The sequence below is a fragment of the Erpetoichthys calabaricus genome, chromosome 3 (genome assembly GCF_900747795.2).
Source record: "Erpetoichthys calabaricus chromosome 3, fErpCal1.3, whole genome shotgun sequence".
Taxonomy (NCBI): domain Eukaryota; kingdom Metazoa; phylum Chordata; class Cladistia; order Polypteriformes; family Polypteridae; genus Erpetoichthys; species Erpetoichthys calabaricus.
The window spans coordinates 80,427,118-80,442,685 of record NC_041396.2 but is presented as its reverse complement, the minus strand read 5'-3'; the positions used below and the strand labels follow the sequence as shown (position 1 = coordinate 80,442,685).

At 38.5% G+C, this 15,568-nt stretch overlaps 1 protein-coding gene across 4 annotated transcripts in view; it reads right to left on the bottom strand.

Moving 5' to 3' along the window:
- Positions 1 to 1,220: 1,220 nt before the first annotated feature.
- Positions 1,221 to 15,568, bottom strand: part of tnnt2a (troponin T type 2a (cardiac)) — a 33,638-nt gene continuing 19,290 nt past the window's right edge. For 3 of the 4 annotated variants that reach the window (XM_051925476.1, XM_051925477.1, XM_051925478.1), the window contains 7 exons: positions 13,000 to 13,060; positions 8,341 to 8,457; positions 7,555 to 7,632; positions 3,618 to 3,725; positions 3,424 to 3,533; positions 1,719 to 1,809; positions 1,278 to 1,337 (listed from right to left, as the gene is read on the bottom strand). In XM_051925476.1, the coding sequence (XP_051781436.1) occupies positions 1,293 to 1,337; positions 1,719 to 1,809; positions 3,424 to 3,533; positions 3,618 to 3,725; positions 7,555 to 7,632; positions 8,341 to 8,457; positions 13,000 to 13,060 (610 nt within the window). In that variant the 3' untranslated portion in view covers positions 1,278 to 1,292. Of the gene's footprint in view, positions 1,338 to 1,718; positions 1,810 to 3,423; positions 3,534 to 3,617; positions 3,726 to 7,554; positions 7,633 to 8,340; positions 8,458 to 12,999; positions 13,061 to 15,568 lie in introns of all 4 variants that reach the window. The other variant, XM_051925475.1, reaches the window with a different exon arrangement.

Here is a 15,568-nt window from a genome sequence, read left to right as displayed (position 1 = left end):
CCCTGATTTTATCTAATAAGATTCATAAATAAATTTGGGAATTATTTTCCCCTTTATGATAGCAGGCTGTCCAGGCCCAGAGTCAGCAAAGCAGACAAAATCATAATGCTCAGTCCACTATTATCCACCATTGGGATTATGTTTTCCGGTTGATGTGACGGGCACTTTTTATGCCACATGAACCTCTGCATATTCTTCCTGACCAGTTCAACCTTTGTTTCATCAGTCCTCAAAATATTTTACCAATGGTACTGTGGTTTTTGGCAAACATCAGGCATGGAGCAGTGTCTTCCTCTTTGGTGTCCTGCCACAGACCCCATGTCTGTTCAATGCTTTGTGTATGGTAGACTCATGAGAGAGATGTAACAGAGATGTTAACCTGTTCAAATGATTCTTTCAAGTGTTTAGTTGTTACTCAATGGTTCTTTATACCACACTGAGCATTCTTCATTGAGTCTTTCGAGTCATCTTGCCTGGGTGCCAACATCTAGGGAGAGCAGTCACAGTACTAAATCATCTAACAGTGGATAAATGAATATCTAAATCCTTTAAAATTACTTTGTAATCCTTTACAGCTTTATGCAAATCAACAATTATTGAATGTAGATCTTCTGAGATCTCCTTTTAGTGAGGCATGGTTTACACCACCAGTTGCTTCTTGCAAATAGCAAATGTAAAATGTTTTGTGTTTTTTATAGGTTAAAGTAGCTCTAAACAACACGTCCAATTTCGTTTCCAGGTTTACCAGCTCCTCACTCCAGTTAGCTTTTGTTGAAGTCATCCACCTAGGGGTTCACATACTTTTTCTAACCTATACCTGTGAATGTTTAAATGAGGTGTTCAATATGTACTAGAACAAAACAATCACTTATGCATGATTAGTTAAACCAGACTGTGTTCGTTAGTTATTGTATGTTAGATGAAGATCAAGCTATATTTTATAACAAATGAATACATAAACGTGGTCATTTACAAAGGGTGCACATACTTTTTCATGCCACTGTAACTACAAAGTTATGTGTACAGGGCTTCATCAAGAAGGCCTATTGACAGTTCTAACCAGAAGAATGCACTAGTGAGATGTCACCTTCCTCTGCACACACCAAAGGGCACAAGCCCAATCACAAAAATCCTGACTTTTATAGTGGTGGTCTCCAAGTTTAAGATATCTGATTTTGCTTCTCTTTAGTTTCAACTACTGTTTTGTTAACATCTGAATGCCAAATATGTTAACCTCCACTACATTAAGTGAGAAGCATGCAGAACAGCAAAGACCCACACACATACAATACTTACAGCTTCTGGTGTTCACTGACACGATTTCTCAGGACATTAATCTGAAACAAGCAAAGTCAAATGAATGGGCTTGTTATTGAGGGTTTCCATTGTAACTACAGTGCCTTTTTCTAGTGATCTCCATCTCAAAGTGGCCTTATAGATAGAATATGATATAACTGCTTTCATGTTTCCACAACTGAAGTGCTGGCAAATAGGGTCACATGGTGACCAACAATCTTGTGGATTATAGTTCAGTAGGCCATACCCTTCAGCCCAGCTTAGTTTATGTGTAATACTTTATGTATAATTAATGCATCTCTTTCCCTGTTCAGTTTAAAAAGAATTACACTGCTACACACTCTCTGTACATATGATGAGATTTGCTGTATCATTGACCAAAAGTAAATGAGTCTAACATGTACACTAATAGTAAGGCTCACCTCGTATCTCTGCTTTTTAAATTTGTATTGGAGATCAAATTTCTCTGCTTCCAGTTGATGCATCCACTGCCAGAGTTCCTTGGCTTTTCCCCTGTGGAAATGATAAGTGGACCGAAACGTTTGCTTTACTATTCTAGACACATTAGGCATACCTGCTTGAGAAAGTGCATTCATTGTATCAACAATACTTTTTAGTAAGAAGGAAATTATAATTTATTTTTGGCAATGGTGAAGTCTCATAAAGTTGCACAAAGTTAATTCCAAGGAAATTATCATTTTATTGGTAAACAGTTAAAGACTCATTAGCCATCTCTGTAAGTAAAAGCCAACATTGATTGGATAAGAACTTTAGCTAGAAGGAGGTTTGTGGAAACTGTTGTGGCTATATTGGTTTGATTAGATGAGATTACATTGGACCTTTATTGTCAGATACATAGTGAAATTCTTATGCCCCAGTTGCAGGAAATATGTGTTTGCAGAGAAGTATACTCAGGCAATAAGACAATATGATGATAAATAATAAATAAATACAATAAGTAAGAATAGCAGAATGGCCTAATGTACACAGTGCAGAACAGAACTGTACAGACAATACAGATTGTGGGGAAAAAGGTAAAGTGCAGATGGAAGTGTATACTGTAAGATAAAACAGAACTAGAAATAAACCAGCAGGTGGGTACAGCACAGGACAAGTAAAATCAGGTTACCAAGAATTTAGTGCTCTTATGACCTGGGGAAGAAGATATTCTTGATGCATGTGGAGCGTGTGCTGAGGCTCTTGTAGCCTTTACCAGAAGACAGAAGTGAAAACAATGGATGAGCTGGATGGCTAGCATCAGAGATGATGGATTCAGCCCTCCTCAGACATTGGGTGGAGTAGATGGTATAAATCTTTGGAAGGTCAGCCCCAAAGACTTTGGAAGCAGTAAGGCCAGTCCTTTGGAAGAGCTTGCAATCCTGGCAAGTCAGGTTAGGATATATTCAATAGTGCAGCGGTAGAAGTTCACCCCTGCTTCAAATCTCCTTAGCCTCCTCCGGAAAAAAATCCTTTGCTGAGCCTTTTTGAGGATACATGTGGTGTTGACAGATCACGAAAAGCAGTCAGTGATCTGCACATCCAGGAACATAAAGCTCCTGAATGTCTGAACTGGGGAGCTGTTCATATGGAATGGTTGGTGACTGCTTTTGTTTTTCCTGAAGTCGTTAAAGACCTCCTTTGTTTTGTCCATGTTCATGGAGATGTTCTTGTCATCGTAGCATACAGTCACATCTGTTATCTACCTTCTGTAGGCAGCTTCATGCTACCCTCATGCTTTGCTACAAAGTCACAGGTAAACAAACTATAGAGAACTGGGCTGAGGTAGAAGCCTTGCAGAGCACCAATGTTGCTGGACAATGCCAATGAGGCTTAGTATATTTCATTAGATTTAGATTTAAATTAGACTTCCTATCATTAATTCATTTACATAGATTTTATATTCACTCTGTCATTATCTACGCACCATTTAGCAAATCCACTCAATCCAATTACAGGGAATAAGGTGATGTAAAATACATCAGACAGAAGACAAAAAGGATTCAACCTCATACTGGGGCAGTTCAGAGCCACAAATGCTTTACCACAAATAAATGACATATATAATGTCCAATTATGTTTTTGTAAATTCTCATTACTACAGTTACTTTAATGTGAAGGTGGACTGACCTCAACTGTTCTTCATTCAGCACGTCCACATCTAAGGGCTTGTGTCGCTCACTCAAGGTTTTCTTCTTTTTCTCCCGTTCTGTCTGCTTCTTGCCACATCTCTTCTCTGTCTGCACATAAATAAGATGACAGACAACAGTAAAGTGGTCTGCCTGACCCCCTATGCCTATGAATGCCTACAACACCCTATTTACCCTTAGCATGTATCCGCCGAAGTGCAAGCTGGTGAGGGTCAACTTTTTTTTTGCATCTTCTTCTGCCTTTTTCTTGGCTTCCTCTTCCTCCTTGCGTGCTTTCTCTTCCTGAAATGTCAAAGAGCATGGGTGATTTGACAGCAAAAGTAAAACTGTGACATTCTAGATGAAAGGCTGAGGAGCAGAAGAGAGACAAGGATACAAGCAGTCAGAGATATGAGATTGCATGTTTTTGATACAAATCCAACAACAAAAAACACAAGGCTCATCCTCAAAAAAAGTGCCTAAGAAGGATGCCACTTAAAATGAAGATTGTTTTTTGAACTGATGTGTGAGAGACTCTGTTCTGAGCCATGCTAGCATTTTAAACAGAAGCACAGTTTGAGAGTAAGTACAATGCTCTAAAAGAACAGAGTGGCCATTCGTAGAATTGCCAATAGAAGCCATAAATCCAAGGCTGGATGTCCAATAAAGGAGGTAATCATTACATTGTCACTGTGCTTGGGTTCACCTAATAAACAACAGAAGGCTCACAAAAAACAAGTCAAGATATTTGATCTCATTGAACACCATGAAAAATAGATGATGAGTAAGCGTCAAGCTGAAGATGCGTGATGACATGATGGAAACAGCTGTCCTCCTGGAATTTAAATATTTTACAGTCTGTGAAGTTTGTAGAGAATGGCATTTTAAAATAAAATTTCAGTAAGTGGCAGTTCATTTTGTAAAAACATCATGCTAACATGAGAGAGTTGAGAGAGGAATGGCCAAACTGGCACAACTCTGTGTTGACATATACTATGGTAATATTGATTTGTCACAAAAGTCATGTGATTAGTTTACACTCACCGGCCACTTTATTAGGTACTTGTACTTGTGATTGGTTTGAACCCCTTTTGCATTCATAATTCTTTGTGGCATAGATTCAACAAGATGGTGGAAACATTCCTCAGGGATTTTGGTCCATATTAACACAATAGAATCACGCAGTTGCTGCAGATTTGTTGGCTGCTGAATCTCCCATTTTAAGCCACATCCCAAAGGTGCCCTATTTATTTGAAATCTGGTGACAGTGGGGGCTGTTTGAGTACAGTGAACTCACTGGGATGTTCAAGAAACCAATTGATGATTTGAGCTTTCTGATATAGCATGTTATCCTGCTGGAAGTAGCCATCAGAAGATGGGTACAATGCGGTCATAAAGAGATTGACATTGATGGCAACAATACTCATGTAGGCTGTGGCATCCAAACGATGCTCAACTAGTATTAAGGGTCCTAAAGTGTGCCAAGAAAATAACCCACGCATAATTACACTACCACCACCAGCCTGAACCGTTGATATAAGGCAGGATGGATGTTGTTGTTCATGTCAAATTCTGACCCTACCAACAGAATGTTGCAGCAGGATCAAAACTCATCAGACCAAGCAATGTTTTTACAATCTTCTATTGTAAAATTTTGGTGAGCCCATGTGAATTGTAGTCTCAGTTGCCTGTTCTTAGCTGACAGGAATAGCACCCAGTGTGGTCTCCTGCTGCTACGGTCCATCTGCTTCTAGGTTCAACATTTGTGCATTCAGAGATGCTGTTCTGCATCAAGTGGTTAGCGAGTGGATATTTGTGTTACTGTTGTCTTTCTATCAGCTTGAAACAGTGTGGCCATTCTTCTCTGACCTTTGTCATCAACAAGGCATTTTTCGCCCAGAGAACTGCCACTGGATATATTCCCTTTTTTCGACTATTCCCTGTAAACAGGTGGTTGTGGGTGAAAATCCTAGTAGATTCACAGTTTCTGAAATACTCAGACCAGCTTGTCTGGCACCAACAACAATACCATGTTCAAAGTCACTTAAATTACCTTTCTTTCCCATTCCGATGCTCAGTTTGAACTTCAGCAGGTTTTGTTGTCAATGTTTATATGCCTAAATACATTGAGTTGCTTCCATGTGATTGGCTGATTAGATATTTGCGTTAACAAGCAGTTGAACAGGTGTACCTAATAAAGTGGCCAGTGAGTGTATATGTTATTTCTGCTTGCTAAAGAAATTTCTGAATATAGTAATAACACAACAATTAAATGTGGTTCCATAAATGTAAAATATTTATGTAATAAAAATAAGATAAAATGTTACCTTCTGCACCAATCTACAGTTATAAAACTTTCATTTTAAATTTTTACCTACATCTGTCCATGCACTGTGTGATGTACTGTATTTTGTTTTTTGTATGTAACACCTCTTAATGGGGAAAACAATTCGCTCAAAATGTTTTTCACAGCATAACTCTGTATTTCACGTCCCAAAAACACTCATAAAACAAACCGTGTTTTACTTCTATCAAAAGTTTTGCCATTGACCCCAAGAAGAAAAGTGTTTAACCCTTCCTGGAAGCATTTCCTAATTCTGAATATGTCTGTCTGTCATTTAGGATTTCAATAAAGATCTCTAGTTAAAAGAAAAACCACTGGACTCTTTTCTTGTCACTTGTAGACATTTTAGGGAGTCACCAGATATGTTCTGGTAGTACAATCCCTACTTTGCCAATTGTAATGCCGATCTTTGTGATCACAATCCTAAAGATGTATAGGGCACAGAAAAGAAACTTGAGGCTCCATAGTGCTTGGAGAGTGTAAATCCTCAAGTTTTTCTGCAGGCATCAAGAAACAGGAAATGGTAGTTGCTAGGTAACAGGGGAGGGCTGGATGTCACGTTTAAAAAAAAAAAAAAAGGGTTTTGATATGAATATGAGCAAATTATTTGACACGGTTGTGACAGATTACATAGCATTGCATAGCTGCAGAAGAGGACATAGGAACATACTGAAGTTTTTCCATCCCAAAAAAACTTTAAACCTCCCAAATCTCATTTTAGTTTTTTTCACGTTTCACGAATGCAAAACAAATTTGAGTGTCAGATTCACAAAACTGCAATCCAAACTTGCCAGCTTCATTCATCATTAGCTGCCACCTTTCATGTTTTGTATATGCCACTTTTTAAAATTTTCTACTCCTTTCATATGGTCACCAAAACTGAACACACTGAATATTGGAACAATGTTACCTTGTCTAACAAATCTTGACTTCTGCTGTGATACATAGATAGTAGAGTTAATAGTCCAGTCTTGTGCCAATGTTACAGGCAAGTGGTGGGTAGTGCAATGAAGAGGGGATCATTTCTTGGCTCATATTAGGTCTTTTACTGTCAATTGAGCTTCATTCGAATACCACCGTGTCCCTAAGCATCATTGCTGAGCATGTGCATCCCTTTAAAGCCACAAACTACCCTTTTCATGTGGATACTTTCAGCAAGATGACACACTATTGTCTCAGGATGGTGACCTAGATTACATTATATTTCAATGGCCTGCGCATTCTTCACAGCTCATTGTAACAGACTACCTTTGGGATGAGGCAGAATGGGAAATTTTTTAGCATCAATGTGTGACTGAAAAATCTATACAAATGGCATGATACTATTAAATCAGCATGATCTAAAACTCTAAAGAATATATAACTCCCACTTGGAATCTACCAGTATCTTCTGGAAGTGCAGAGTGATCGACATGCCAACGTTGTGATATTTTTTATGACTAACTTACTAGGAAGTTCAATATTTAATCCCTTCACTCCAAAATCACAAACCCTTCTACCAGGAAAATGAACCTGGCTATCTGGCTCACATGCTACTTCACTCGAAAATTGAAAAGAGATCAAAACTGAATGAAGAAGTCCTACCTGTTCTAATAATAATAAAGTATTTTATACATTGTGCTTGATAGTTAGAAACACCACAAAGCACTGTTTTCTATTAATTCAAATGAAGCTTTTTGATACACTCTTGTTTAGCTTGATGCTGGAGAGTATACAGGCAAAGAAACAATAAGTTTGGGGACTCATAATGGGTGACAAGAAGAACAGAGAAGAGTCTGATCAACTTACTGCCACTCGTGTTTGCCGCTCCTTCTCTCTCTCTGTCCGGATCCGGATCTGTTCGGCTCTTTCTGCCCGCCGATTCTCCTATCAGAACACATGCATAGAAAATGGGGAGACATAGAAAAGGAAGGTCAAGTGATTAAGTCTATGGTAATTTTAATAAGAAGAAATCCATCAATCCCACTTCTCCAATCATCCTGTATTAGGGCCATGCCCTAGACAGGCAGAAAAGCTCTGAGTTGTGCCTTTTAGATGAGAAGCGCAGGGGACTCAGTGGACTCTTCTGTGTCTTCTCAGAGGCAGACATGGAGCTGCCATTTCTCAGTTGTCCACATAAATGCAAAAAAAATGCAGGATGTGACAATCATGCTCAAGATTCACATCACAGAAAACCAAAGGACATCAAAGGAGCAGTTCATCCTGCTCAGGCTTTTCTGCTCTCTAGTTCATAAATGCAGAAACAGGCAGCTTCTGACCTGACCTGATACCAGGGATCAGGGATTCTAGTAAGAAGGAAAATTGTTAATTGTACACAGGCTATATAACTCACAAAAATAACCTTCACTGATCAATATGTGTTTTCTGGCCTGTAATCGGCCTCTCTAAGAATAGTATTTGAGTTGTTCATTATCACTTACTACTGGCAAAGTTGGTACAGCTAGTTTTTTGTGTGAGGTGCCAACAAGTAAGACTTGATTTTGCATTTCTTAAATTTGAATGGGATTGCCTTTCACACAAAGACCACTCAGTCACTTGTCATAACTGCATATCTAAAGTAATGGATCTGCTTACAATTCTGTCCTTCAGGCCGATGAGCTCCTCTTCCTCCTTTTTGCGTCTCTCAAAATGAGCCTCGATCAGTGCCTGCAGTTCATTCAGATCCTTCTCCATCCGCTTTCGGTGGATGTCCTTCTCAGCAGGCAAGCAAAAACAAAAGCAGAAAACCATTGAAACTGTTGCTGTTTGCATTTGTCTTGAAAAGACAGAAGCTGTCTAACCTTTAACAGCGGGCAAAGCTTTAGCAAACACTAAAGAGAAAAGTTACGTAGAAAGTCTTTCATGGAGTCAACATAGAGCCCAATGCTGAGCTGCTTTATTTTATACTGTATAGTGCCTTTGTTTCTGGAACATATTTGCACGTAAGCCTCATGTTACAAAGGCTCCTAATTCATTCAACCTGCAAATTTTGAAAGGATTTTTTTTTTTTATAAAATTCACTTAAATAAAGCTGAATGCTTGTTGATCTGCAGAATCTTTGCATACATTGACTTAGCTTCAACTACCGCTGTCACAAAGCGTATCGTTCTGCATTTGTTATTGATTTTAAGACATAATCCAAGATCACAGGTTTATGTAAAATATAACAGTGCTTTGGGTTGGCAGCTTAAAACCAGAAAAAGGGTACCTGCAATGATATGTAATTAACTAGAGTAAAGTTTGACTGTAAAAATTCAGGTAGATGACCACCAGAGGGCAGCATGCCTCCTACAGTTAAGAGGAGGCTCCCACAGTAAAGTACCTTTAAAAAGTTACTGGTGAGCACCAGAAGTAATTAACTCAAGAACACATATCTGATTAAAACACTTCCCCAAACCAATAGGGGACAGTAATGGGTTCCAGCACCTTGTGCCCTGTTATGTAGTATGAGCAGTGCCTGAGACAATGGCTCCTTGACTACGTTTTACTGTCTAGGATGAAGTTCTGGGTAGACGGCCATAAGACTTTCAAGGGATTTGTTTGACCATGAAAAAATGAATAGGGTGGATCATAAAGCATTAGGCAGAGTCAAGGGTCATTTGGGCAGAGGCTCAAACTGGAATGGACACAGTGGGACTGCAATTGTGAGCGTTTAGGGTTGTCTGTTGCTAGTGGAATGGCTACTTTGCCAGTGGGCACCCACTGAATAGGGAGGGACTGTATAATTGGGTGCTGTCCTCATGATTATTCCTGTCTTGTGTGAATTATTTATTAAACAGAGCAAGACCATCACTACATGTACATTTACACTAAGTAGAGTGCTTGATCTAAGATGGCACCAAACTCACAAGGAGATTTCATAGAGTAAAGGCTAAAGGACCGACAGTACCGATGGGACACTACTGGGGCCCCCATTAATGTAAACGACTAACTAGAGGCAAGTATTAATGTAGAAATGCTATATCAGTTAAAGAAAACTAAATGCCACCCAGGGTGGCCTTTATTGTGTAAAACAAAGACATGCAATCAGTATGTTATGGCTGCAGGGTTCTTAAAATTAACTGGCAGCCATGGAAGCTATAAAGTTCAATCGTATTCATGAGGTTGAAAACTATGAATTTAAAAACAGGAGACGAAATGAAACTGCTGATGAAATGAGAAAAGCAATGTGAGCAGCTATGGAAAAGAAGGATGCAAGATTTAGCCTAAAGGAAAAGAAAAAAGTCAATAGATATAAATTGTATGTAAGAAGAAAACAATGGTGTGGTGCTGGTGGTGGGCAATCAGCAGACATAGCCGGAGACTGCAGAATGTGCTAATTCTGGTGGAGAAGGTGAAAAGACTAAAGTAGAGCAAATTACTAGAAACCTGAGAATTCTTACAAAAAGACTGGAGTGTTGGCTGTGGCCACTAGAGGGAAACACAAGCACCATTAAAAAAAAAAAAGAAAGAAAGAAAGAAAGTGAACCAGACTAAAATGAAAAATTTGGTGGTCAAAAAAGGGCTTACAGTATTTATTTTTTCTACTTCTGAGCACCAACTACAAACCTGTTATCAGCAGCAGCAGCTCTCTTATTATCCAAGCCAGACGTTCTTGTGTGTGTTATGGGGGGTTGTGGTTTGTTATATTTACTGTATATTGAGCTTCTGTAAAGTTTTAGCTTCCCCTTGGGGACATATTAAGTATCTATCTATCTATCTATCTATCTATCTATCTATCTATCTATCTATCTATCTATCTATCTATCTATCTATCTAATATATAGTGCCTTATCTATCTATCTATCTATCTATCTATCTATCTATCTATCTATCTATCTATCTATCTATCTATCTAATATATAGTGCCTTATCTCTATCTATCTATCTATCTATCTATCTATCTATCTATCTATCTATCTATCTATCTATCTATTATATAGTACATTATCTATCTATCTATCTATCTATCTATCTATCTATCTATCTATCTATCTATCTATCTATCTATCTATCTATCTATCTATCTTCACTCATTTCATATATATACTTCTCTGTATGAGTAATTCTCTCAAAATATTGGAGTCAATTATATAATCTTTATAATCTTAATCATACTCTGTATTTGCCTCCTTCTTCTTTCCAAAGAACTAATTTAATTAAAAAAAAACTGACATCCACGACACTTACTACATCATTTTAAACCCTGGCATGTCCTCTTCTTCATTTGCCCAGACTTTCTCATCATTTGCTCCCTACGCTTCATTAATTATTTTAGAAGCTCTGTTTTTTCTCCATGTCATAATTCAGCATTTGTTTATATGCAGATTCAATCTAGACATGTTTCATCTAGCTTTATTACATACACCTTATTGATAGATGAATATATCTTTTTTGTAACATCCTTACGGCACTTTCATTAAGATTTCAGAATGCAATAATGGATGTCCTAGTTTTGGGATTTTCTCTAAAAACATATTTCTACTTAGAATTGGATGTATTTTTATTTCAGAACCGTTGATTTGTTATTTTAATTTAATTTTGATGAACAGATTTTGGGGTTTTAAAAATGAACCTTGCCTGTATCAGACTGCTCAGTTGTTTATGTAATTACATTGCCTGGTCTTTAATTTCCTAGATTTCTGGCATTCATTACACTACAGCACTTTAATATGTTGTTGTAATTTGGCACTCTGTTTCAGATTTGACCTAACAAGTGCATTTCAAGTCTTAAGCAATACCTCTCCTGATATCTGTACCAGACAAAGTGCTGTATAACCTAACAATCTATTATTATGTTTAATTTCTTCTGTCCCATTGCTAGCTGAGAGCAGTTTCAAGTCTACTAACACTTCCCATTGTTTCTCCTTATGTACTTTATTTCTTTCTACTCCTTATAATAAGGACCTAGGAGTCGTAGTGGTCTAGTCATTATCAACCACCAGGCAACTTTCAGAAACCAATAAAAAGACTCACAGAATGTTGGGTAAAATAGCACAATGTGTAGAGTGCAAGTCAAAGGAGGTTATGTTCAAGCTTTATAACACACTGGCGAGGCTTCACCTGGACCACCGTGTGCAGTGTTGCTCTACAGGCTACAAAAATGACATAGCAGTGCTAGAGAAGGTCAAGAGAAGATCAACTAATCAGATTCCAGGAGTGTTGTGTTTGTGTGTAGACTTAAATTATTTATGACTATTAATTATTTCAAGATTTTATGCATTAGCTTAGCTTTGGCATCCTCTTCATTCAGTAGGGATAAGAGGGGTGCATCAAGAAAGCTGTTTTGCATTTTCTTTTAAATAATATGGAGTTCTGTATTTCAACACATTCTTGTTTTTCATGTCACCAGAGAGTTGTGATATGTGACATGGCCAGACATGCAAGTAAGAATTTCATTGTATTCTCAACATTGTACTACTACTGTTGCTAAATACAAATGTTTTTGCTAATAATTATAAATGTGTTATGTAAGCTTGATTTATTATTTACTAATATTTTATCATTTTTTATGATGTCATTGCACCTGTTTTATTTAGTGTGTCTTCTAAGAGAATCATCGTTTTGTGCATTATTTTCAGCTGAGCTGCCATATTGTTGTTGGTAATGATACCGGTTGCTAACCACATGGGCTGGCAGCAACACAATATGTGACATCATCATACCATTGCATTAAAAATTCCAAATTTTATATTCTGCTAGCTGTGCTACCTGTCTAAGATTAGTTGAAATCTGAGTAATAAGTGTAGACCTCAGTGTTAATGTTTTTAGTGCACCATGTAATGCATATTTCTCCTTTATATGGTAAATTGGTATGAGATTAGTAAAAGCAGTGTTCATGTTTGTGATGCGTCACCTGTTGGATTGACAAATGCAATGCAATTTATTACAAAAAATGTTTGTGATGTGCTTTCTTTTGAAATGACATGAGACATTGCAACCGGATGGACACACAGCCAGACACACATGCAGACACTTATTCTTTTATTAAAATGTATTACTAATTCATTATTATTCTGATCCATTTTAAGTTTCATTTTATTTTAACTATTGCTTTCACATCTTGTAAAGCACGTTGAGCCAGACCCTGTGTATGAAAATGCACTATTGAAATAATTGCTGTTGTTCCCATTAAGTCTAACTACCAAATGGAAAAATGGCATATTCCCAATTCATCCAGTAAATTGTGAAAGTGGGCTGTGGATGTTGAGAGGCATCAGCTTACTAAAAAGTTTAGAACATTTGAAACAACAAACTCCTAAAAAATGTACTCACATCAAAGTCGACACGTTCTCCATCTGGGATTTTAGGAGGTACGAGATTAGGCATGAAGAGCCTGTAAAGAAAAAACAAGTTTAAATTGAGCTCCTCAGGTGAAGAAGACAGTAGAGGCCACATCACTGGGTTTGTCCAAGGAGAAAGAGCAATACAATTAAAATCCAAGGAGAACTTGGAGACTGTGCTCTTCTTTTACATCTTTCACCAAGAGGAAAAAAGATTTGTGTATAACCTCCATTATAATACTGTTAGCATTGTTTTCCTTGTGAGCAGCTTTATAACACTATGTAGAGACTTTGCTCATCACGTGCACATACACTCTGTGGCCATTGTATCAGGTACACCTGCTTGTTAACACAGATTGCTTGAAGACATGGTTGGTCAAGCAAATATTACAATAGGCAGGATGCATGAGCTAAGTAACTTTTTTGAGTGTTGGTACCTGATTTGGTGGTTCCAGCACCTTAGAAACAATACCCTGGGATGTCACACGATGTAGTCTCTAAAGTCACCAATGATAAAAAATTGTCAAATGAGTAGCAGCTACATGAAAGAAGTCATAGGACTCATTTCAAATAACAGGAAGATCACAAATGGTCAAACAACAGCTCTTCACAGCCATGATTAATAGAAGATCATCTTTAAAGATCTCTAAACTCATTGGACTGTGATTTCAGTTAATTCCAGTGGTCCTGCATTAGTCATCTGATTTCAGCCCAATAATGCTTGCTGGGAACAGAAGTTTCACATCATCTTCAGGAGTTGTGTGATGCTATCAAGTCAGCAAGAACCAAAAATACCTAAGGGATGTTTTCAGCACCAGCACCATCCACATCTCAAAGTTTTCAGCCTTGGCTATGTTATATGGGTTGGAGATGGTGGCACTGACCAGAAAGCAGTAGACAGAGCTGGAGGTAGCAGAGTTAAAGATGCTAAGATTTGCACTGGGTGTGACAAGGATGGACAGGATTAGAAATGAGTACATTAGACGGTCAGCTCAAGTTGGACGGTTAGGAGACAAAGCCAGAGAGGCGAGATTGCGTTGCTTTGGACATGTGCAGAGGAGAGATGCTGGGTATATTGGGAAAAGGATGTTAAAGATAGAGCTGCCAGGTAAGAGGAAAAGAGGAAGGCCTAAGAGAAGGTGTTTGGATGTGGTGAGAGAGGAAATGCAGGTGGTGGGTGTAACAGAACAAGATGTGGAGGACAGAAAGATATGGAAGAAGATGATCTGCTGTGGCACCCCTAATGGGAGCAGCCGAAAGAAGAAGAAGAAGACTGAATGCAAAAAAGGTCACCTACATAATATTAGATAGGTGTACCCAAAACAATGGCCAATGATTATGTATCATTAGATAGTCATTTTCTAAAGAAAGTACATTTTGACAAGCCTTGCATTTACTTTTTAAACCTGCTTATCTTGTTTTGGGATATCAAGCCTGTAACAAGAGGCCTAAGGTAGAACTTGACCTTATCTAGGATCATGGTCCACTATTGACCACACTCACGCCAGGCAAGTTGCAAGTCTCCAATTAGCCAAAAGCACATTACGGCCAAGGTTTAAAAATCCAACACTGTTTTGTCAGCCTTTTTGCTTTTAACGCATACTCAGTATGCTTAGCTTTCATATCTGCACAATTCAGAATAGCTAATTGAGGCCACAAGCAGAAGGAGCAGGCACTGCATTGTTCAGTATTCCATGTTTAATATTGCCATTAGAAGATTAGTGTTATTTGGCTAATAATAGTTTTAATGACAGGAGCAGTGCTGATAGAGGAAAGTTAATTACATGAAAAGTATTGGTGCATAAAAAGTTTAGTCTGTGTATAGTAGACAGTCAGTATAAAATGAGTTTTCATTTAAATGGTTATATTTTATAACCGGGCGGCACGGTGGTGCAGTGGGTAGCGCTGCTGCCTCGCAGTTGGGAGACCTGGGGACCTGGGTTCAATTCCCGGGGCCTCCCTGCGTGGAGTTTGCATGTTCTCCCCGTGTCTGCGTGGGTTTCCTCCGGGCGCTCTGGTTTCCTCCCACAGTCCAAAGACATGCAGGTTAGGTGGATTGGCGATTCTAAATTGGCCCTAGTGTGTGTGTGGGTGTGTTTGTGTGTGTCCTGCGGTGGGTTGGCACCCTGCCCGGGATTGGTTCCTGCCTTGTGCCCTGTGTTGGCTGGGATTGGCTCCAGCAGACCCCCGTGACCCTGTGTTCGGATTCAGCGGGTTGGAAAATGGATGGATATTTTATAACCAAGGTCTCTCATGAAGGTATAATTGACTGTCACAGGCTTACTGCCATAGACAAACTGAAGACACCTCCATCTGCCTGTGCCCACTAAGACAAACAGACAATCATCGAAGACCTCTGTCCTGCCAGTTCAGACTGAGCAGCTAGGAATGTTAAACATGAGGTCAACTCCAAAAAACCTTGAAATCTAAACAGACTCTTGGCAAATCCAAAAAGCGCTAACCAAGTGCAAATTCTAAAAAATTAGGGTTAAAGTCAGACACACTGTGGCTAATTCATATACTTCTCTTTTGATATCCAAAATCTCGGATGATGATAGACC